Source organism: Hoplias malabaricus, chromosome 8 (genome assembly GCF_029633855.1).
Source record: "Hoplias malabaricus isolate fHopMal1 chromosome 8, fHopMal1.hap1, whole genome shotgun sequence".
Taxonomy (NCBI): domain Eukaryota; kingdom Metazoa; phylum Chordata; class Actinopteri; order Characiformes; family Erythrinidae; genus Hoplias; species Hoplias malabaricus.
Window position 1 is genome coordinate 12,127,803 of NC_089807.1, and position 25,208 is coordinate 12,153,010.

At 40.8% G+C, this 25,208-nt stretch overlaps 2 protein-coding genes across 8 annotated transcripts in view; both read right to left on the reverse strand.

Annotated features, from left to right (window-relative positions):
* The window catches only part of kcnq5a (potassium voltage-gated channel, KQT-like subfamily, member 5a), a 216,459-nt gene extending 205,314 nt beyond the window's left edge, over window positions 1-11,145 (reverse strand). The window contains exon 1 of one of the 2 annotated variants that reach the window (XM_066678508.1): window positions 10,629-11,145. In XM_066678508.1, the coding sequence (XP_066534605.1) occupies window positions 10,629-10,933 (305 nt within the window). In that variant the 5' untranslated portion in view covers window positions 10,934-11,145. The remainder of the gene's footprint in view (window positions 1-10,628) is intronic. The other variant, XM_066678509.1, reaches the window with a different exon arrangement.
* An 11,453-nt stretch (window positions 11,146-22,598) lies between these two features.
* LOC136705248 (regulating synaptic membrane exocytosis protein 1-like) overlaps window positions 22,599-25,208 on the reverse strand; it is an 87,124-nt gene continuing 84,514 nt past the window's right edge. For all 6 annotated transcript variants that reach the window (XM_066678637.1, XM_066678634.1, XM_066678635.1 and 3 more), the window contains one exon: window positions 22,599-25,174. In XM_066678637.1, coding sequence (XP_066534734.1) covers window positions 24,962-25,174 — 213 coding nt within the window. In that variant the 3' untranslated portion in view covers window positions 22,599-24,961. The remainder of the gene's footprint in view (window positions 25,175-25,208) is intronic.

Genomic DNA, 25,208 nt, shown 5'->3' on the forward strand with positions numbered 1-25,208 from the left:
GAATTGAACCCACAACCTCCAGGTCCCTGGACCTGTGTGACTGCGACACTACCTGCTGCGCCACCGTGCCGCCCCTCAGAAACATTACATTTTCAAAATATTATGATTTTAATTTCAAAATCAAAACGACATCAACTTCAAAATATTTTACTTTATGACACAATATATAGTGTTTATTTTTCTAGATGTTTCTTCTCTGGCTGCAATCCAGCCCCAAAGACTGAAAAACTGTAAGCTGGCCCGATGAAAAAAAAGTTTGTCGACCCCTGCTTTTTGAGTGTATTAGATTGTATAAAGTTTAAGTATTAGCATTAGCAGATATGTATATGAAAAATGTTATTGGCTTCAGAGTTCAGACCATATCTGTGCATTATTAAATGTAACAAGTGCTAATTTTAGAACTTTTGCATTAGGCCATTCATCATAAAATGCTTAGACAATGTGAAGAGCAGCATGGCATTATCAAGTAATGTTTAAAGTATTCATGGAATAATGGAGATCTGAGTTTCTGTATGACAGTTATTATATGAGCAGTGATATAGCACAGCAATAAGAGAAAATACAATTCATCCTGAAACTCCTTATTCCATGCTGCTTTTTCTCTGGAGGCAGAGACTAGTGCTGCCCTGCCCAGGGGATTTCAGCTCTGTCTAGTGTCAGGTGCCTCTGAGGTGATGAGACAGCCTCCATTTCAAAAGCTTTTCCTTACATCATTCATACTCCCTGAGGAGTACAGGCATGACATCCTGTTTATCACCTTCTCTTTTGGCTTTTTCATGATCTGTAACTTGTTTGAGTTTGTCTCAGAACCTTTTTCCATTGAGACAGAGCCAATGTCAGGTTTCCATACACCTTTTAAGCATGAGCAATAACAGCTTGTGTTTTAATTTGTGAGACATGTTTTGACTATGATAGTGGTGGGAACCATCAAGAAGGAAAGAGACTGGACTGGATAAAGTCAAAGTAATCATCACATCAAAGTGCCCAATGTGTTCATGGGCCTCACCAAATGCAGCTACATTAATAATCAGTAATAGCGCAACCTTTGTTCAGATCTCATCCCCAACCACGCTAAGTGAGGGGACAGGATTAGAGACCAGCATTGTGCCTTTGCCATAAAAGAAAATAAGAAATCAAAACGTCATGGCAAAATGCCTGCAGTAGGGTGGTAGTTATGAAGTGCTTGAGAAGCCTGGTGACATTTCATATCAACAACACTGTTCATGAATGTGCAGACCCCTGTCACCTGTGGTTTATAATTATATAATTATATCAAAACCCATTCATTTAAATTAGTTTCTACATTGTTTTTAAACCTGGACACTTACATATATGTTAGGAAATGTGTTTTCCTCTTTAGTACAGTGGCTCTCAATATACCAGTAAAAAACAAGATATTTGCTGTGTGCAACTTTAGCCCTGTACAGACACAATTCAAATGAGATCTCTTTATACAGGTAGTAGATAATATAGTCATGACGTTAACTAGAAAATCTGAACCCCACACGTTGATAAATTGACATATTGTAATAGCAACTACTCTATTCATATAATCAGCTATTACATTAAACTTATTTGTTGTCTACAATCATAAGTGATGTTTGTTATCTATAATCATAAGTGATGTACCAGTCCATCGATCTGTATCTATGCACTTATAAATATTCAGTCATCAGCATGAGTCCTCTCTGTATGCTTTACTCCTCCTGAGCTATAGGTGGCAGCATGTTGCAGTCTGCCAAATAAATGTGTTCAGTGAATAACAATGAAGGCACTGTCTGCCAGTCGTCCGAGCAGTAGCAGCCAAGGTGTCTAAACATTTCGGTTTTCTCACAAATAACATTTGCAATTAATGGTTTCATTTGCAAGGATATGCGAGTGTTCAGTGTATTGGAAAATGAAGGCATTTATGAGCTGCTGTACACACTGGAGCTGAAATACAACATTCCCTCTCGACAACACTTCAGTGAAATCTGCCTACCAAAGCTGTATAATGAAGTGCAGGAAGGCATTAAACGCGAGCTCATGGGTAGAAGGCAAGTTGCAATTACAACAGATGGCTGGACTTCATGTACAACTGAAGCGTATGTAACCGTGACGTGACATTTCATCAACGTTGATTGGCAAATAAAGAATTGTGTTCTTCAAACATGTATTGTGAATGACACACACAGGAGTAAATATTGGGGCAGTGTGGAGAGAAGCATGTGAGGAGTGAAGTATTCAATGTTTCTATTTGTGAGTTCACATAAATGCAATGTATTGTGTGGAATTGAGTCATTTTAAAACAAAACAGTATCAAACCGATTCGTATTGTGAGACTTTTTGGGGTATCAAAATAAATCGTATCGTTGTTTGAAAGAATCCATGTAGGATCATATCGTCATGTATCTTGTGATTTACACCCCTAATAGAGTCCCTGTTTTGCTGTTTAGATTTGAGAGTTATTACTGTTACTAACAAAAATCTGAACATACATTTATTTACACAACCAGTACACTATCATTAGGAAACTACATGTACAACATACACCTTCTGTTACTCAGCTTCTTTCATCATGATGTGTGCGTAGTGCTCATTTGTCATTAAACAACCTTTTCAATGAATTCAATGATTTTGCTTTGTGAATGTATCCTGCAACTGATAAAGCAATGTCAAAATGAACATACTGTAATAGTTATTTATTTTGGAAACGTCAGATAGTTCAGTGACTCTGCTGTGCGGCCTTCAAACGTAACCTTGTAAAATTGCACTGGATGTTGTTTTTAACTGCTTGGTCATACTGCAAGTGAAGGATGAATTCTTTCTAAACAGATGTATTAATAACCTCTGTTGGTTTTAATTTCTTGTATCATACATTTATACCTCTAAATTATATTTTGTCCACTATTAACTGTCCACATGGTCCTTAGATCATGCTTAGAGGTTTACATAAAAATGATACTGGTTGTTGCGTTAACAGTGGCGGACATTTTTGTAATGTGATGTATCAAAAAGTCATTGTTTGAACTGTATTCCTGTTTTTAACACTGACTCCAACAAACACACTGAGTGAAGATTCAGAAGAATCCATTTATGTGGCTTTTCATTATCAGAGCCGATAATCACAAAATACAAAAATACGTATAAGTCACAAATATCTACAATTCATTTGCTGAGTTCTGAATGGAGCACCTTCTCCCTAGCGACCTTGCTCAGAAGTAACTAGAGCACTTTCCCAAATGCAATGAGAACAAGAGACTCTTTCTTTCCATCTGTGTAGCAGCTGAGACAGGAGGCTATTACAGGTGGGAACCCAGAATATACATTTACAGTATAAAAGCGACTAGGGCAATACACCACACAAATCACTCTCAGAAACTCAGCATTACCTCAGTCAAAGCCCTCCAAAAAAGGATATCCAGTTCTCTGGCTCACAAAGACCACAGATAAAAACACTGTATAGTCAACTGAACTTTTTGTCCACTGGAATTATACCTCAATCCACAATCAACCATTCTTCCTCTCAGTTGCAACCATCAATAAATAAAGACCACAATGTCATCATCCAATGTAAGTGTGTTTTTTTCAGGTCCTTATTGCAACTGTGTTATTTATTTTAGGAAGACAGTTCTCATGACCCACATTTTTGGATGGGAGCCTTGTATTCACCTGGTGCACAACAGTGATCACTGGTTTATGGCAGTTTATGCGAATCAGTGTCACAAATATTTTACAGTCTAAAATGTTCAAATTCATGTTGTCTCACAAAATTCATTTTTAATAAAGAATGCTGAATCATGTATGCTAATGCATTTGTATATAATGCCTATCTGAATAAATGTCTTAAGCTGCTGGTTCAACACAGCATACTGGCAGCCTCAGTATGTGAAAGTGGTTGTAACGATTTCAGCTGATGTGGTGACATTTTATTTAAATTAGAGAAATTCTTTTGCACATCAAAACCAAGATAATAAAATATTCCCTGGTGTTTGTGTGTGAGTCAGGAGTAGTTAATGTGCTAGAGGATTGAATAAGTGGCTGTGGTACAAGGCACAGGACTGTAACCTTGGGAAAACACGCTTTACTCTGGGTGAGTTTTTAAGTCTGGGATCGGCCATTAAACTGAATTTTCTCACTGACTCATAATGAATACGTTAGATATTATGAAACATATGAACACCAACATACACTGCCTGGTTAAAAAAAAAAGGTCACACACGGCAAGCATTCTCTGTGGCATCCTTTCCACAAGCTTCTGCAATGTCACAACATTTAGTTCTGTTCAGAGATGCATTAATGTTTCCCCATGATATTGTATTTATGATGGGAGATTGGGACCAAGTCTTCTCCAGCACATCCCAAAGATTCTCAATGGAGTTCAGGTCTAGTGGCCAATCCATGTGTAAAAATTATGTGTCATGCTCCCTGAACCACTCTTTCACAATTTGAAACTGATGAATCCTGGCATTGTCATTTTGGAATATGCCGGTGCCATCAGGGTAGAAAAAATACGTTGAGGGAATAACCTGGTCATTCAGTATATTCAGGTAGTCAGCTGACCTCATTCTTTGGGCACGTAGCGATGCTGAATCTAGACCTGACCCACTGCAGCAACCCCAGATCATAGCACTGCCCTCACAGGCTTGTACGGTAGGCACTAGGCATGATGGGCGCATCACTTCAGCCGCCTCTCTGTTTAGCCTGATGTGCCCATCACTCTGGAACAGAGTAAATCTGTACTCATCAGACCACATGACCTTCTTCCATTGTTCCAGAGTCCAATCTTTATGCGCCCTAGCAAATTGAAGCTGTTTTTTCCAGTTAGCATCACTGATAAGTTTCTTCAGGCTACACAGTGGTTTAGTCCCAATCCCTTGAGTTCCATTCACATTGTGCATGTGGAAATGCTCTTACCTTCACTATTAAACATATTCTGTGAGGGCAGTCTTGGCCTAATAGTTAGAAGACCGGGCTTGGTACCGGAAGGTTGCTAGTTCAATCCCCAGGACAGGCAAGAACATACATGGCTGAAGTGCCCTTGAGCAAGGCACTGAACCCCCAAATGCTCCCCAGGCACTGGGGATGGCTGCCTGTCTCTCTGGGTGTGTGTTCACAGCTCCTAGTGCACTACTGTGTGTGTTTTCACTGCCACAGATGGGTTAAATGCGGAAGACACATTTCGTTGTACAATGACAAATAACTGCACAAGTAAAACAAAAAAAGTGAAATTTCTGTGTTGTACTTCTACGATTTCATTTCACCAAATGTTTAACTGATTCGCTGATCACTATCATTCAAGATTCATTTACACCCACATCTTTTTCGAACATGATGTTTCCCCACTGTCCTTCCAATTTTTAATGATGGACAGTTCTTAACCCAATTTTACTATTTTCAGCATTCTCCGTGATGCTTGATACATGCCAATAAGTTTACCCTTCTGAAACAGATTAACATCTTTTCCACGACAATGTTTTTTTTTTTTTTTCAACATGCTTGTTTAACAAATGAGAAGCTACTCACTGCATTGTTCAGGGTAACTTTGTTGCCAGCTGAAACATAATCACCCATGCAGTAATTATCCAATGGGATGATTTTCTTAGTTAAAGCCAGGTGGTGACCTTTTTTTTGGCCAGGCAATGTATTTTTTATCCTGTCCCCTCACATGTCGACCCTGCTTTGACAAAGTTTCACAAGGTCATATTAGAATGGTCTAGCCAGTTTCAGTTCCATAGTGCAGGGCACACTCCTTTCAGTTATTCATTCTGATGGGCCTCTAGGAGCACAAACCCTGAGACAGGAAGATGATTTTCTTAAATGTATTAAACAGGTTTTTAAAAGTAATATACTCTATAGATTTTAAAACTATTCAGCAGGCTAGAGATGCACTGTCTCACCAAAATAATTAAATGGCTGTACTGTCTGCTCAAACTCAGATGTTTTGCACTTTATTAAAAAAAAATTCAAGCTGAATGCTTGAGTAGCAAAAAGGATGGAATGGTGGGAGTCATCTTCAAGTGGGTCTCTACTACACAAGTACCTTCAGGGACAGCAGTGCAAAAAACTTGCAAGCTTCGGCACTATAAGAAAGAATATGTAAGCTACTGCTTCACATGCCAAGTCATAAATGAAATGGACCACCTATGTGTGCTTTGCCGTGATGTTCTGGCAAATTAGAGTGTGAACGTCTACACTACACCGTTTTCCCATTCAACAAAGATTGGCTGCTCTGACGTGCCTGTGGCCCATGTACGATCTGAATATCTGACACATACAGAGACGTCAGGATAAAACGCATTATATCATATTCATTCATTATCTGTAATCGCTTATCCAGTTCAGGGTCGCAGTGGGTCCAGAGCCTACCCAGAATTATTGGGTGCAAGGCAGGAATACACCCTGGAGGTGGCGCCGGTTTTTCACAGGGCAACTTTTTGAGTCGCCAATCCACCTACCAACGTGTGTTTTTGGACCGTGGGAGAAAACAGCAGCACACGGAGGAAGCCGAGGAGAAGAAATGATATTGAGATTTATATCAAAATTCCTAAATTAAAAGCTTGCTCATCAAATAAATACCAGAATCATTTCTGTTGGAAGTGTTTCCATGCCCAGATTTGCATGGAACCAATGTATATAGGTACACTGCCTGGACAAAATCGCACACTGATGTCTACACTCACTGTCCATTTTATCAGTTTCACTGTCCAAATAGATTCGTGTTGTAATTCTACAATTGCAAACTGTAGTCCACCTGTGGCTCTGCATACATAGTAAAAAGTGACAATGTTCTTCAAAGTTTCGGATACACATGACCACCACAGATCAGGTATTATTTAGGTGGAGGATCTTTCTCTGCAGTGCATTGACACTGATTTGGTGGAGGCAATTAAATATGTACTGTACAGATAAAAGTGGATCATTTTATTGCCCTCAGAGTTCAGACCACAATTCCCATATCTGTGCATCATTAAATGTAACAAGTGCTAATTTTAGAACTTTTGCATTAGGCCATTCATCATAAAAAGCTTAGACAATGTGAAGAGCAGAATGGCATTATCATGTACTGTTTCAAATATTCATGATAATGGAGATCTGAGTTTTTGTATGACAGTTATTATATGGTAGTGATATAGCACAGCAATAAGAAACAATACTCCATGCTGCTTTTTCTCTGGAGGCAGAAAACTCTCAACAACTGTGTCCTCTGTTAGACTACTGCCAGACCTACCATGTTGGTCCACATGGTAATTCAGTGGACCACAATGCAATGCACTTTCTTGCTGCAGTTTATATTGCAGCACTTCTGTATTTGATCTTGTACCAATACAACATACACTAACAAACCACCACAAAGTCAGTGTCTCTGCAGTACTGAGAATGATCCACCACTCAAAAAATACCTGCTCATTTTGTAGAAGAACAGGGTAAAATAGGGCTAACAATTTATGCAGAGCAACAGCACACCTATATGAAAATGAACTAATTATTATTTTACTTATGTGGTATCGGTGTGTCCGGAGCCTACCTTCAATCATTTCTGAAGCAGGGCTTGAACCCACAACCTGGAGCTGTGTGACAATAAAATGATCTATTGTGCCACTGCGCCGCCCTGGAACTAATGGAATGGACAATAAATGTAATGAATGTGCTATATTTATTCTGGCAAGGCAATAACCAATCTGGAAAACACATAAGTAGAAATTCTTGAAGCATACACTGTTAAACCAGTTCTTAACTGTGATCAATGACATTATAAACTGCTGCTGCATTTGTAAATATTGTTATAAATAGTCAATATTCAATGTAGATATTGATTTGAATGTCTATATAGCTTGTTTCTAATTTTAGTCACAAGCTGTGGGGGAAGGAGGAAACCATGGGTTTCCTTATTCACCCACAACTTGTGCCTAAAACTGGATCACTAATTTTTACGGATGTTTCCTTACTTTTCTGTTTCCTTATATTTGAAACCATGTGTATTTCTGAAGACTATGAGAAATGAGCTTGAGAAAAAAACACAGCCTGTTTCAAGTGTTCAAGCTATGTTTCTCAGCACTTTCTTTTAAAAACAATTTTTAAACAGCAACATGCACATATTCAAAACAATATTTTAGTTTGTTTTTTATTTTGTGTATTACGAGGCTTATTAATGCAACAGTCTAAAATGAACATCTCATTCAAGCATCATTTAATCTTGTCCAAAATGAGATATATTTTAATGTCATATTATAGCCTATTTAAAATCACATCCCTTATATCCTGTTTAGCTATGATCTGACTAATCTGAGACCAAACCAAGTCCGCTTCCAATTCGCATAAATTCACAGTGAATTAAAAACAGCAAATTGTTCCATCTGCTGCAAGAGGCTCTTGAGCGTTGCATGCAATAGAGAGGAGAATCATTTGCTTTTTATTTGTTTATTGCTTTCTCATACTATGTTTCATCCAGGCTAATCTAACTGCCCCAAAACCTTTAACAACATGGCCCTCACTAGCACCGCTATTAAAAAAAATAATATCACGTCCTATTACATATCTGTCATTTTTAAGAGTGTCATAGACCTTCCCAGATAAAACACTTCAAATATAACTTAAGGTTTGACACACAAAGTAGAGGATATAACCTGGAGAATCACATGGGATTTCTATCATTCTCTGACTGCTGTAGTAAGTCAGTGTTTCTTTGTTGATGAGCCAGTTAAATGTGTTGTAAAAGTGGGATGTTCTTAGAGTTGCTAAATGGTGTGGGATCTTGTGCTCTGGGCAGATGTAACAACTTAACCCCTATGACCTCAGCTGTGCTGTCTGCACAAATAAAACAACAACATCCTGCCTTGCAACCCCTCTCCACACTCCAATCGTACCATCCGAGTGATGGCTCCCCTTCCTCCCTCACGGAAGTTTCAGAATCTCTTAAAGGAAGTTTGCAGAAACTCTAATCCCTTTCTTATATTTGAAAAAAGAGCAAAATAACTTTTCATTTCATACGCGACAAGAACTGCGCTGTTTAACTAGCACTTACAGCTTTCATTTGTGTCCAGCTGGACTTAAGAATAGACTGTAGGAGATAATTTAACTCTTTAGAAGTGAACTGGACACCGGACATTTTGCTGTGATATGTATGACGATGTAAATCAAGCTTTGTCAAGTACAACTCTAAAAGTGATATGAGCCTCAAATAACTGAGCATCTCTTAACACAGGTTCTAAAAGCCTGCTGAAAGGAATGGAGTGCTTCAGATGGTTCAGGTTACCAGTATGTTAATTTGATGCCTTATTATAAATGCACCCATTTTATGACTGGGATAAATATAAATATTAAAGATTGCAGCTCAATTGTTAAATCACGCATGAAGACACTTTGAAACAATCTATGTTTTTTTCAGAGGTTACAGGGAATAGGCAAAACAATTCCTCCCACAAACATAAACACCATTTTACCATTTGGACTTTTCATTGTGTAATTTATGTTTGATGAGTGTAGAAAAAAGCTGACTCTACTCTCTATCACAGCCGCCGGCTGTTGAAGTGAGGCAATACAGCATGTGCATTTATTATTGTGAAGGCCAAACTCACTCACCCACTCACTCTCTCTCTCTATCGCTCTCACTCTCTCTCAGAGAAAATATCAGTAAGTGCTTATAAACACAATTTTTTTTGCAAAACACCAGCAAAAAACCCAGACTAGAATTAACACCTAGTGTAATTTTGTGCAGAGTGGATTAAAACAAACAGGGTACATTCATTCGAGTTTGGAAAACATGCTGAGAATGTGCTAGTTTTACAGTATATTACGATAAACCATGAACAAAAACATCCTAATATCGATCCTCCTATAAACATCTCGGTAAATCCACAAGTGTTGGATACACTTTTACAATGTGCATTTGTGTTCAGGACTTACAGTAACAGTAATGGATGAGTTCATAACATCTCTGAATTAATAATGGAAAATAAATGACCCAGATCTGGGTCAGAATAAACATACTCACCTTAAAAATAAAACTGCAATAGAGTACAGTGTGATAGAGCTAGTTTCCCTCATCCTTGTGAGTTCCATTTCAGTGACATGTGCAGCATGTGAAGTACAGTTTTGTCGGAGTGTGTGAAGTCACTGAATTGTGTTAGTATTTATACATAAGGTCAAGTGATCTTGTCCCATAGGTCCTTTCACTTTAACAGAAGGGACTGGATCCATGGGACAGGGTCACGACTTTATGTCACTGGTGTCTCTGCATACTAATCAATACAATGCTGAATGAATGCCTGTAGAGTTGTGCATACGGATACGGAATATAATGGGTTTTATTCTAAAATTTTGCAAAGTCAACTTCCATCTTTTTGTCATATCTGCATTCTTAGTGTGGCGTTTACACATACAAGAAATATTAGTGCTATATTAAGACAACTATTTTATTGAAGTAATAAGAACGTTTTTAATAAAAATCCTAATAAAAATGTGCAGCATTTGGTATGAGACCAATATCTTTCTTTTTCTATTTTGTAGTCCTAAGTTCACCACACGTTAAGTTTCATTAACACTGCTGTGAAGTTACCCACCCTCAACTGGTATCAGCAGCTGAGAAAAGTACAGCTGAATGAATGAATGAATGAGGTGGAAAGGACAGAGATAAGGGTAGCACTCACACGAAAGCGTGGTAGATGAAGGCCCAGGCTCGCGGTCTCTCCAGCACGTTGTAAAGGTAGTTCTGTAGTTTCCTGTAGCGTGCGTTGCGGCGGCCGGTTTGCGCGCTGTACGTCAGTGGTTTCCCGAGCAGGCTGAGGCGCGCTCCCTGCGCTCCGTGCGCTCTGCTCCGTGGCTCTTCCGCGCTCATCACCCCGCGCGCCGCTTCCACATCTTTCATCCGCACGTTCTCCGTGCGGCGCCCCGGGGATGCACCTTTCATCCAGAGGCCCGAGGCGCGCTCGTCTGCGCCGTGTCCGCGGGGCATGGCATCACCACCAGCGGCGGCTGGGCGCGTGCGTTGGGCGCCGAATGCGCGCTCATATACTACAGCAGCTACAGGCGTTCCGACTCTTTCTGCTGTTGTTGTTGTTGTTGTTTTTTTGTAACTGTCAACCACAGCTCCAGTCCCTTATCTACAAAAACTGTTTCCTATCTATTAACACCGATTGTTTTTCTTTTATTTTATAGATCACAACAACAAGGGAACCTCCACTTGCTGAGAGAGCGAGAAGTATAGCCGCGGGCGATGCGCGCGAGCCGACTCCGAGCCGGAGTTGTGAAGAAGTGACTCCATCTCAGGGGTAGAAATCGGGTGGAGAGAAAGGAGGAGGAGAGAGGGAGAGGGAGAGAGAGGGAGAGGGAGGGAGGCGGAGGGGGTCACCATCACCCCACATTAACGTAAGTCTCTCTTTACCTCCCTCTGTGTAGGAAAGAGAATCACAGACGGCGGATTTACACCTTACGCTCAGAGAAAAGAGCAACGGGCAGGCACTATTTGTTCACCAAAGCACCAGCTGTGAAAACGGGCCCTCAGGGTTATGTCAATGATATCCTGTTAATGAAGTAAGTTTTAAAGGTATACTTAAGTATCCAACGAAAAATGGGCATGTTTGGACCTGAATCTCCATCGCTTACTATCAAAATAGAAAAGGAATTTAAAAAACGCCAGGGGTCCAGAGAGAGACTGTGTCAGGTCAGTTAGCTGTCACTAGTTAAGTGACCGGTAAACTCCTAAACTAACGGCTGTGAAGACGTGCCCCTGACGGACCTCCTCTGACCCGGCGCCTAGCGCAGACAAGCTTAACCCATACCTCTCAGAATGGTGACCTGTTTGCGGACGCGTTGCTTAGGTCGCGTGTTCCAGGGAAACGCAGGTGAGTAACGGTCAGAAAGTCCGAAATAAATACCTTAAGTACAGCAGGAAATCAGTTTCCCGCCACTTTTTTTTCCACCAGTCCTGTATCAACCTGAAATGAATATGGACCTGACGTATGTCTGCTAACTAACTGTCTGCAATTTGATTGGCCGCCGCCCGGCGAGTTTCGCGTCTCATTTGCATAAAGTTTTTCCTTTCCGCTCTCTCGGTGGTCCCTGAATGCGCCGGTCTCCGAGAAGGAGAGTCGATACCAGAGCGGCTGGACGGAGCTGACGGGAAACTGTTGCTTCTCTGCGCGCGAGATAAAGAGAAGAGCGTGGGAACGCGCACGGGTAACGACTCCCGATGAAACGAGACAGAACGGAGTTCACAGAGGTTTACCGAAACCAAGTGGAGCAGAAACATGACAACAGGCTGGCGAAGTGATTGGAACAAATGTCCGTTAAAAGCCTATGTCAACAGCGGAGAGACAGAGAAAAAGAAAGAGAGAGAGAGAGCTGAGAAGGGGAAGCTTTTCTCTCCCATTTAAGAATGGCTGATATAAAATGCGCCCGTGAGGCGAGTTAAATCGAAAATATATCGATAGAGACCTTCCCTTTCACTAACCGTTAACCTCTAGCCCGGGTATCACCACAGTCTAACACGTCCCACACGTAGCGTTTAAAACGACCGTTAGCCTTAAACCCATTTTTACACTAGATATTAACTGAGACTTTGTATTACTCACTGTAGAAGCAGCGGTTTTCTCACAGTGGACAAGTTTAGCGCCATTTACAGACACTGGTCCACAGTTAAAGGATAGCAGCGCTATGTTTGTAGTCTGTTAATAAACTGCTGGTCAGAGTTGAGTTAATGAAGCTCCGACTCTGACATAAACGCGCCACCGCTCACTACACCAGCTCCTAGCTGCTCCCGCTCCAACCACGTGACGAGGGAGAGAGAGAGAGAGAGAGAGGGAGAGGGAGAGAGAGAGAGAGAGAGAGGGAGCGAGAGAGAGGGAGAGAGAGAGAGAGAGGGAGGGAGAGGGAGAGAGAGAGAGAGATGTTACGGCTCACGCAACTTTCAAATAGTCATTTACTTCAGCAGTTTCACTAATTAGCATCCAACAGGTTGTTAACATATTCAAAAACTAGTCAATAACTGGAAAGAAATATTCAAAATAAATGAATGATCTACAACAATGGCCATAATGTGTATATCATATCGTTACATGTTTAAATGCACCGTGTTCATGGTGCAGTACACAATTATGAAATATGAAAATAAAATAAATTATAGTAAAACAGTCAAAGTAAAGTAAAACAATTTGAAAACGTTTGGGGAAAAATAGCATACTGGGTTGAAAACAAATAGGAAAATATGTACATATGCACTTACACAGAGTGAGAGCCCTGTTCATTCATTCATTCATTCATTCATTCATTCATTTTCTGTAACCGATTTCTCCTGTTCAGGATCACGGTTGGTCCAGGGATAAAAACTCCAAATACCATTTTTAAATTATTGCTACAATGAATCTGATCCACTGAGTATAAGATGTGAGAGTAAATGTGGTTTTAGGCACCGTCTACTAAAGTTGTGTGTGCTTTCATGCTTTATTCACAGTGTTTTTCCTGAAACCGCCTTCAAATGTGTCAACTCGAGTACGACAGATTCCGTTACAACTGTTCCCCACACTGGATCTATATGCCCATGAGTGGATCTGCATTTTGGAGCCTTCAAATGTGCTCTTTAGACATTTAATCAAAGCAAATAATAATAATCCATCTGTTTTAGCAATTACCATGCATATTTTTGGGCCTCTGACTGGGGCCTGTGAACATATTTTGAGCACCTAATTTAATGTACAAGGAGTCCAAAAGAATCCAAGTACATGTATCTTTAGACACACCCATTCATTCATTATCTGTTACCCTTATCCAGTTCAGGGTCGCAGTGGGTCCAGAGCCTACCTGGAATCATTGGGCGCAAGGCAGGAACACACCCTGGAGGGGGCACCAGTCCTTCACAAGGCAACACAGACACACACACATTCACTCACACCTACGGACACTTTTGAGTCACCAATCCACCTACCAACATGTGTTTTTTGGAGTGTGGGAGGAAACCCATGTGGACACAGGGAGAACACACCAACTCCTCACAGACAGTCACCCGGAGCGGGAATCGAACCCACAACCTCCAGGTCCCTGGAGCTGTGTGACTGTGACACTACCTGCTGCGTCGCCCTTCTTTAGACACATGAAAAGAAATAAAAGGAAACATGAGGAGGAAATAGAAATTTGTATTGTTCTTTGTGTGCAAATAGATTCACAAAACAGTTGAAGTGACTTGTAATGAGCTTGCTTAGGTTCGTTAGGATGTCTGCCGTTCTGTAGAAAAGCATAAAACCACAGACACAAATCATTTTATTTAAGTTACATGAAACAATAATTTCTGATCAAAGAACACAGTATAGAATCCGCTTGATGATTATTCATTTTCTACAAACGTCTTCTAAAGTCACCTTCAGCTCTTTCCAGAACTCAAAAATGCATTTTTATCATTTCTTAATACAGTTTAATTATGTCCTTCATACAGCACAGTAGGAGATGTCTTTCATTTCTTTCTCTATGAACAGACTTCTTTAAGACTTTAGAAAAGTCTACAGCAACAGGGGAAACAAGGGAAATGTGAAAGACAATGGTGAGATCAGAAGGTGCTTTATAATTATGGTTTATAATTCTTCAGAATGTACAACTAATGTCTTGACTTTGTATTTCCCTCTAAGACACAGAGCTGATCACCCTGAAGATGATCACAACAGTGGACTGACACTGCACTGTGTGGTGAGCACAGATAACAAGAACACACACTCTAGTGGCATGAGTTTGTCATTACAGCACCAAAAGGGGTGACCAATAATTGAATGTGACTTATTTGACTGCTGTTAATTTAAGATTACCGGTAACTATTTTAAAGGCAGATTTGACCTTGACATTTTTTAATAAGCTGCTTTTTTTAGAGGAGAATAATCTGCAGAAAAAGTGTTGGTGATCACTACAATGGAAAATCCTTTCAGCCGCGAGGTTTAGAAGCTAAATCGGTTATTGTATGGTGCACTTTCTAGCCCGTATATAGTCATGTTTCATACTGGAGTCATCTGTGAGGATTTGATGGCATTCGGCCAAGAAGTAAGATAATTAGTTCTGGTCACTTCACAGGTGCCACTCTAACTCTTCCTAAAAGTAATGGACCTCCATCCCACCAGAGAATGCTGGCCCACTGCTCTAAAGCCCAATTCTGGTAGCCCATGCTTGAGCTTGGAGACCTGTACATAAACCTTATGTACATCTAGGCCAGAGCATCCCATTTCTTTTAATGCTTTTCTTTGGAGATTACACAAGCAATGACACTGGTCAGTAATAATAAAGGACACCTTCAAACATGAATCTCCCATAAGGAATCTTTTTTTTTCCTTTTTTTAAACATGGATGCAGGATGTAGGTCATACAGATATATATTTAGCCTGCTGAAATATTCTCCTACAATGTGCTGATTTGCAGTTCTGTAAAAGCAAAGTCCAGCAGGAGCTGAGCTCCATCTGAGCAGCACCGAGGAGAGGCAGCAGACCTTTGAGTTTAGTTTAGCCTAGAGATGTTTGGGCCTCATCCTCAGGATCCGTCAAGCTGAAACACATTTGTGCAGAATGTGCGTATGGCATGGCGCTGAGGGATGGTGAGAGCCCAGACGATTTCTCCAATAACCCCAGTCGTAAAAATACTGTGAGGATTATATGGCCATCGGGATCAAGGCAGAAGAGAATGAGTAACGAGTCTTAAAATATTAGCAATAGATTCATTTGAGGAATGGAGGTCTGGAGCTGCGGTATGCTTTTTTACATATTTGCTCAGCACGGCATAAATCACCTCCTCTTTAAAAATGTTCGCAATCTTTTCACGGCCATGATTTCATTTCCCACGCAGCCTGAAACCAGACAGTTCACACCACTGTCCCAGCTTGCTCTACACTGGCGTGTGGGTTTATTTAGCATCACCCCCCACCTCTACATCTGTTTGCAACAGCTCAGTGTTCTGTGGTTCTGAACCCACAGAAGCTAAAAGCTCACAATAACAAACATCAGAACACGGTCATTTGTGTTTAACAAAAAGAATCAGCAACAGAAAACACGTTACAGGAAGTAGCATGTGAGCTGAAGAGTGCTGGGAGCATACTTGTGGTCCTGAGGTCCATGATTGTGTGTACCTACAAAACATGACAAGTTTTGGGGGATCCGAGGGGTGCAAACTAGGGCCCTCTTGTTGCCCCCTGTGCAGCCTTTATCTCAGACCTAAATGCAGGCTTAGCAGCGACCACATGCCCAAAATTCCTTGAGAGATCCTATCGGCATGGTGGCGCAGCAGGCGACAGTAGTGTCGCAGTCACACAGCTCCAGGGTTCGATTCCCGCTCCGGGTGACTGTCTGTGAGGAGTTGATGTGTTCTCCCCGTGTCTGTGTGGGTTTCCTCCGGGTGCTCCGGTTTCCTCCCACAGTCCACACGTTGGTAGGTGGATTGGCGACTCAAAAGTGTCCGTAGGCGTGAATGTGTGTGTTGCCCTGTGAAGGACTGGCGCCCCCTCCAGGGTGTATTCCTGCATTGCGCCCAATGATTCCAGGTAGGCTCTGGACCCACCGTGACCCTGAACTGGATAAGCGCTTACAGATAATGAAGGAATGAATGAAGATCCTATTGAGTCAAATCAAATTTACTGGTATAGCGCTTTTTACAACCTGATGGTGTCACAAAGGAGGTATCACAAGTTAAAACAAGACTCAAATAAAAAACACAGGCGAGCAAACAAGAAACAGCTTTGGAGTCAGTAACGTCAGAGCTTAATCAGTCCCATCACACATCCCAGATCGGCTGCGTGGTGAGGACAGGTGCCACAGATGTGTGGCGGTACGTCTGGAGATGTATGGAGTGTAGCAGATACAGGGAATCGAGGGGAGATTACTGGTCTCAAGGCGAGTGAGCAGGAGACTCCAGCAGCGAGACTTTCATCAGAGTTGCGCCGGACTGGAGGGCAGTCAATAACACGAAGGGAGTAAAAAGATGTATAGAGAATATGAATACAGTCAGAGAGTAGATACAGTGAGTCCAGTGGATCTAACTACCACGGCTAAACTAAAAGGAGAGAACTAGATGAGAACAGAGACAAAGAGTACCCTGAAACACCAGCATCCCCTCCTCAAACCTGGGTGGGCAAGTGTGAGCATTGGGACAACAGCACAACATTTTAGAATGTATCTAATGTACCCTTTAAGGTTTGTAGATAATCTGTGTCATTTTGAGAAAGAATGCCTTTGGGCTTGGGCTTTGAATCAGGCTTCTATAAGGCATTGAGAGCTTAGTGTCCTCCTCACTCTCACAAAAGCCTTAGATCTGGAATATGGATCATGTTGATTTTATGGATGAGATTATAAAAGTGTTACTTTATTTAATATTCTGTCATATACATCCTTGTAAAAGCTTTTCCTCAGTGGTTATGTGGAAAAGACCTTTATTATAGAAACCAGAAAGCAGGTAGTGTCGCAGTCACACAGCTCCAGGGACCTGGAGGTTGTGGGTTCGAGTACTGCTCCGGGTGACTGTCTGTGAGGAGTTTGGTGTGTTCTTCCTGTGTCCGCATGGGTTTCCTCCCACAGTCCAAAAACACATGTGGATTGATGACTCAAAAGTGTGTTTGTGTGTTGCCCTGTGAAGGACTGGCGCCCCCTCCAGGGTGTATTCCTGCCTTGTGCCCAATGATTCCAGGTAGGCTCCAACCCGCAATTATTCCAAATCCCTTTTTATTGCTGTTAGTCTAGTTGTCAAAAGTACAGACACACCTGTCTAAATGACACAAGTTTTTCGAAGGAGACAGTCTACTGATTTTTTCTTAATGTCCTATGATGGTCACAGTTTGTAACATGAACTGGTGCTTTGTGGAGAAATAGTGGCAACAGGAACCAGGACTCTGATTTTAAAAATACTAATGTATCATTTTATGTCCTTTTTGTGGACCTCTCATTTTATTCATTCATTATCTGTAACCGCTTATCCAATCCAGGGTCTCGGTGGGTCCAGAGCCTACCCGGAATCACCGGGCGCCAGTCCCTCACAGGGCAACCCTCACACACACACACACACACATTCACTCACACCTACGGACACTTTTTTTGAGTCGCCAATCCACCTACCAACATGTGTTTTTGGACTTTGGGAGGAAACCGGAGCACCCGGAGGAAACCCACGCGGACACGGGGAGAACACACCAACTCCTCACAGACAGTCACCCAGAGCGGGAAACGACCCCACAACCTTCAGGCCCCTGGAGCTGTGTGACTGCGACACTACCTGCTGCGCCACGTGCCGCCCCCTCTCATTTTATTGGATTTTAATTAACATATTTAAGCTGAAAATTTTGAGAAGTTGGTACATATACTAATAGAACAAGCCCTTCTAGTGCGTACATTTATTTAAAAAACTAATATCTAAAATGATTTGGAAAGCTTCCACCAAGAGTATAGTCTGCTTAACAATCCAAGTGACACCTAATGAAGCCACTCAAAATAAAGAGAGAACAGGCAAGCTGTACATTTGTAAAGTAATAGTTAATTCATTCATTCATTGTCTGTAACCCTTATCCAGTTCAGGGTCGCGGTGGATCTGGAGCCTACCCGGAATCACTGGGCACAAGGCGGGAACACACCCTGGAGGGGGCGCCAGTCCTTCTTAATTAATAGTTATAGTTTTTAAAATGTATATTTACATTTTTTATGTTTAATTTATGCTGGTTATTTTACAGTTGGACATCTTTGCATTTCTTATCAATTTAGTAATTAATAATTTTATCTTAAAAATTAACAGAGGTAGTAAAATAAGAGTCCCCTCCTGGATTTTTAATAATCTCAAATGAGTCTCAAATGTGTCAGGGCCATTAAAAACAACATCTTTTAAAAGACTTTTACTTTCGGTAATGGAAATAAATATGTGGAGATTATCTCAGACAGTATTCTGCAGTATTACTAACCTGTCTGTGGTAATGACTTGAAATGACCTGATAAGTAACTATATAAATTCCTGCACTGATAAAGAAGCATGTGGTCTATCAGCATCTTTTACAGAAGTCTAGACTCAAGCTCTCAGTTTTGCAGCATTAAATCACTGAGTTCAGCTCACTTTCTCCCTTAAAGCACTCAGAGCCAGCATGTGCATACACTGTATGTTAAAAGATGAGTTGGACTGCTTTTGTTTTCCAGAACTAATCATTCAATATCATTACCTGATGACTCTGCTAAAGCAACTGCTCTGAATTCTATCATATCCTTACAGAGCTTCTAAGAATAGCAGGAGCTGTTGCTACAGCAAATTGAAGAAAAACTCTCCATTATCACCTTTGATTTCAGGAGAAATATTGGTAAGCTGGTGTCTACAAACCTTTTGTCAATATAGTGTAGACTTAGATTAAAATAAATAAATAATAAAGCAGGTAGTGTCTCAGACACACAGCTCCAGGGACCTGGAGGTTGTGGGTTCGAGTTCCACTTCGGGTGACTGTCTGTGAGGAGTTGGTGTGTTCTTCCTGTGTCTGTGTGGGTTTCCTCCGGGTGCTCCGGTTTCCTCCCATAGTCCAAAAACACACGTTGGTAGGTGGATTGGCGACTCAAAAGTGTCCGTACGTGTGAGTGAATGTGTGTGTGTTCCCCTTTGAAGTATTCCCGCCTTGCGCCCAATGGTTCCAGGTAGGCTCTGGACACACCGCGACCCTGAATTGGATAAGCGCTTACAGATAATGAATGAATGAACCACACATGAACCACACAGCTCCATTATCTCAGGGTAATGGAATCAATCCGTATCCCAGGTTCCATGTCTGTGAGGAGTTTGAGGGTTTCTTCCTGGTGCTCTGGTTTCCTTCCACGCTCTGAAAGCATACATGTTGGTAGGTGGAGTGACTGTGTGAAATTGCCCATAGGTGAGATTGTGTGATGCCCTGCGATTGACTGGGAACCTGTCCAGGATGTATTCCTCCCTTGCACTCAAAGACTCCGTGTAGGTTCCAGACCCACAGTGGCCCTGATCAGTGTTTGCAGAAAATAATAAATGAATGAATTGTCCAAACTAATGAACACATCTCTACTGCAAAACAACCTTAAAGAGTTTTTTCCATGCTGTTTTTAAAATGAACCTCACTAATATTATTATATTGTATTATAGCAGATAAATGAACATCTAATGCTCTATGGTGAATTGATGTTGTACTGTAGTACTCGGTGTCCCCACAGGGTGGAGGGTCTGGATTGTGAGTAGACTAATAATCTCTACACAGCACTCGTTTAGCACATCAGTTTTCCCCAAACACCTCAATAGAGTTAAATGTATAAATTATAAAAGTTAAAAGTATAAATGTATAAAATGTAAATACAACAGCAGAATTAATTGAAAATACATTACCTTTGTATGCTGTTGTATTGCCCATTGACTTAAAGCACAATAAAGACATTGAAAGTTCAAGTAAAAAGCATTAGGATAACTCAAAGCAGGGGTCCAGTGGAAACATGTGACACAGGACACTTAGATTGTTAAATATATCTAACTGATCAGCCAATATACCACAGCCACGTCCTTGTTTCTATACCCATTATTCATTTTATCAGCTCTGCTTACTATATATATCCAACAATTACAGACTGGAGTCCATCTGTTGCTCTGTATAAATTGTAAACTTCATTTCACCCCGTTCTTAGGTGCTCAGGAAAAGGTCATACAATAGTACAGGTAAAATGTAGTGTTGTATCATTCACAGCGCTGCAGTGACTAACATTTGATTGACTAAAGAATGACTAACAAAGTCTTCAGGAAAAAGGACAAAATCTCAGTGTAAATATTAGACACCTCAGAGAATAATACTAGTCTCAGATACATAGCTAAAAATTATATAAATTCAACAGACCTGTCAAACACAATTTAACACTGAAAAGGTAGGTGTCTAATGTATTCACTCACCCAACCATGGAATGTATAAAACCAAGCACCTAGACATGAAGATTGCTTCCAGAAACATTTGTGAAAGAATCATTCACACTTAAGACCTCAGTGAATTCCAGCGTTGTTCTGTGATAGGATGCCACCAGTGCAAGACCAGTTGTAAGTTTTCCTCATTACTAAATATTCCACAGTTAGTTGTACTATATCAAAGTGGAAGTTACTAGGAACAACAGCAACTCAGCCACAAAGTGGAAGGCCATGTAAAACGACAGATCGGGGTCAGAGAACGCTTAGGCGCATAGTGCACAGAGGTGGCCAATTTCTGCATTCAATCGTTACAGACGTCCAAACTTAACATGGCCTTCAGTTTAGCTCAAGAAAAGTGGGTAGAGAGCTTCATGGAATGGCTTTCCATGGCCAAGCAGCTGCATCCAAATCTTACATCACCAAGTGCAATGAAAATCTTCTGATGCATTGGTGTAAAACACATCGCCATTGGACTCCAGAGCAGTGGATTTGTGTTCTCTGGAGTTACAAATCATGCTTCTCTGCCCGGCACATTGATGAAGTTTAGTATAGAGGATTGTGTGGGGTTGTTTTTCAGGGGGTGGGCTCAGCCCGTTAGTTTCAGTGGAAGGAACTGTTAATGCTTCAACATAGCAGGAGATTTTGGATAATTTCATGCTCCCAAATTTATGAGAATAGTTTGGGGATGGCCTCTACCTGTTCCAACATGACAGTGCACCAGTGCACAAAGCAAGGTCCATAAAGATATGGATGAGTCCTGACCTGAACCTGATAGACCACCTTTGGTGTGAATTAGAGATGAGTGTGAGAGCCAGTCCTTCTCGTCCAACATCAGTGTCTGACCTCATAAATGCACTTCTGGAAGAATGATCAAAAATTCCCATAAACCTCATGTGGAAACCTTGTGGAAAGCCTTCGCCAGAGGAGTAGAGGCTGTTTTAGCTGCAAAGAGTGGGCTGACATCATATTAAACCTTATAGATTATGAACAGGATGTCACTTAAGTTCATAAGCGTGCAAAAGCAGAGGAGCAAATACTTTTGGCAATGTAGTGTATACAGTACTGCGCAGAAGTCTTAGGCACCCAAGATAATTATATACTAATATAATAATTTATATTATAAACTAATGCCTTCTCAGTGAGCATGGTGTTTGTATTAAGTTATATATCACAGGAACTACAAAAATATAACAAAAACAATATATATATTTTTATGAAGTAGTTGGTGTGAGTGACTTTGAAGAACAATGTTTTGTTTAGACTCTCCTTGACTGCATTATTTTGTTAAATCAACAGCACACATTTAAAATCATTATTTATTAACCAGTAAAAATTGGTATTGGATGATGACCTCAAATAATATGGACTGCCACAAGAAGAGATTTGTAAAAAATTAAACCAATAACAAAATATCACACTTTGGAATAAAACCAATTAACATTATTCTCCTGTGTCGGGCGTTATTTGTTTTTTTTTTTTAGCAAATAAAAACCTACGGCTCAGATGTATAGCTTTTGAAACCTCAGTCTCTGGTGCCTAAAACATTTGCACAGTACTGTATCTCATAGAAATAATATATTATCTGCATCTAAACAGCCTAGTGATAAAGTAACAGCAATGAAGTAATAAAAGTAATAAAATTACAGCAAGACATGATAAAAATGATTTATCTATATACACACACACGTTCATAAAGGCTCCAGAGCTACTGTTCTTCCACACAGTCTTTTATTTGTAAATAATAAAAATGAACTCTTGAATATAAAACATACACATCATTTGAGCCACATCTGTTGTACAAACAAGAACTGTTGCAGTGAATACTTTCTATTCTGTTTCAGTGGGACACATGAATTGTAAACAATCAGTATCCTTGAATAATACTGACAAAGTAAAGGAAAGGAGTCTGCCATAACGGACCTGAAAAGTAAACTTCTTATCAAAACATGATCTCATGAGCTTTGTTCTAATGCAGTAACAGGCAGGCAGAGGTCCCAATTCTAGCGTTTTTTTTGGCCATAAATATCTGAAAGTGTCAGAAACTCCAGAGGTGTCCCTTCTCAGCCTTTGTTCCGTTCAACGGAGCCAGGAGACAGCATTCATTCGTTTAGACAGGGCCACTTTGTAAATATAAGTAAACCTCTTAGCAGACTCATATTTACAATATGTGCATGTATGTATCTGTAGGCGACGTTTACTTGGATACACTTTTCTTTTTTTAATATATGTATATATATCTATGCTGTTTTCATTTGTATAATCTTTTTCCATATATAGATAGCTCTGGTTTTATACACATTATCTAACTCGATTCTAGCCCCACAGTAGTAGACTACAGTGAACACCAACATCGTCAGTAAAAACAGGGGCCTCGTGTTTGCTTAGTACTACAGTACAGCACTTATTTATCCATAGGGTAAAAAAGAAGAAAAAAAAGAAAACAATTCAAAAACTTCTCATAGACATTCAGCCCCAAAAAGAGGCCTGTGTGCAATGGCTGAACCTGGCCAAATGCCCACACATGGAATGAATGGCTTCATTTTATTGGTTAATCTATTAATATCAAGTACAAGCAAACTGTACAAGTACATGCAACATACAAGCTGGCCTACAGTATGTGGAACTAACACACATTTATTTTAGTCTCTTTTTTCTCATCTGTCTTGTTTTACAAAATGTGCATGCAGCTTAGAACAGTTCCAGAGTCATGCTGTTGCCCGTGTTGAGGGGAGGTGGTGGTGAGTTTTGGGAGGTCACCACCTCAGGCCATCTCCTGAACCACCAATCACACTCCTTCAAATGCTCAGGGGAAATTTTAAGACTTATCGTAATCAACTTAAAACACGACACTATGAAAAATGCTAAACTAAAGCTAATAATAAAGCTAATGAGAATTTGGCCATTTATTCTTCAACGTTTGTTAGACGACAAAAAAAAAAAAAAAAAAAAAAAAATTTAAAAAATCCCAGCATTTGTGCTTGGATTAAAATAATGTAAACCCCAACTGAATGAAAATTCAATAATGTGCAGGTCCCGAGAAATGTACTAAATAATTAAAAAGTGATTGGCTATTGCCTAAGTGAACTGGGCATGTCCATAGTGACTGGTTCTCTGTGTACTGGATAGAGCTCAAAGTATATTTTATGGTCAGAATCCAAAGTAGTCAATTATATTAGGTGTATATTAGTATGTATGTCAATGAAAACCATTTCTGTAAGCTCCTGGCCAGGCTGAAATGAAGCTAAATAATATCTGTAGCTTCGTAAAACCCAGTGGTCTAACACGTGGTCTTAATGTCTCCCTCGAGGCTTATACGACACAAATGTTTGAAAACATTGTGTTTTCACATTCTAGAAGGTGTGCAATGTTTCAAATCAATGAGAAACTAAAAAAGGCAGAGCAGTCTGGAGACTGCTGTAAACAGACAAAGGTTTTCAGGCTAATCCCCCCTCTGTCTCTTTATCTGAGTGAGTGCCACACTGCAGAATGGCATAGGAAACAGCCCCTCGACTCAGCACCCAGGAGGAGGAGGAGGGTAGACTCTGAGAAGACTAACCCTTGCCCTTAGACCCTTGACCTCAGGCCTCCTCCGGCAGAGAGGCTTCCTGTACTTGGGGGAGGGGGAGGGGCAGTGTTGTCCTCACTCTCTCTTAACCATCATCACACTGCTGCCTCACACACTCTCGCACTCCTTATATGGTTAAAAAGCAACTAAAAATGTTACTGATTGGCAAGAACCACTCAGGCTACCAGCACCAAGGTCGGCTCCTCTTTGTCAGCCGAAGCAGATTGCTCTCAGCTGCTTGTCATTCCCTTTGTTTCTTAAACTGGGGCTAACTCATCACCTCAGCAACATGGCGTAAAAACAAACAACATGCATTAAGGAGCGGAGTGGATCAAAGGAAAACCTCTACAATCCAAAAAACGAAAATTAAAAAGAGGAGAAGTGATTGTCAGGCTCCAGCAAAGCTTTGAATGTGAAACTGTCCGTCTGTCTGTCCGTCTGTCTGTCTGGCTGCCCCTCTGGCGTTGATTGTTGCCACAGGTCCTTGGTCCGTTCGATTGCGTTTTTCTCTCGCTCTGGTTCCTTTCCCGTTCACTAGGACCTAACGCCTGGCGGCCCTGAATCGAGTGATGACTGGGAAGCACGTCGAGTGAGAGGAGCTAACGTTGGGTCCACCAATGAAGATGGAGGAAACAGTTTGTACCAGCCAATCACTGTGCTAGAAAGGTCCAGCTCCTCTAATAGGATCTGTGCAACTCCCATGAAGCACTTGTGGTCCATCCGGCCATAATCGCCCCACACTATTACCTGTTAGACAAACACAGCTCCAACAGTTTCAAAC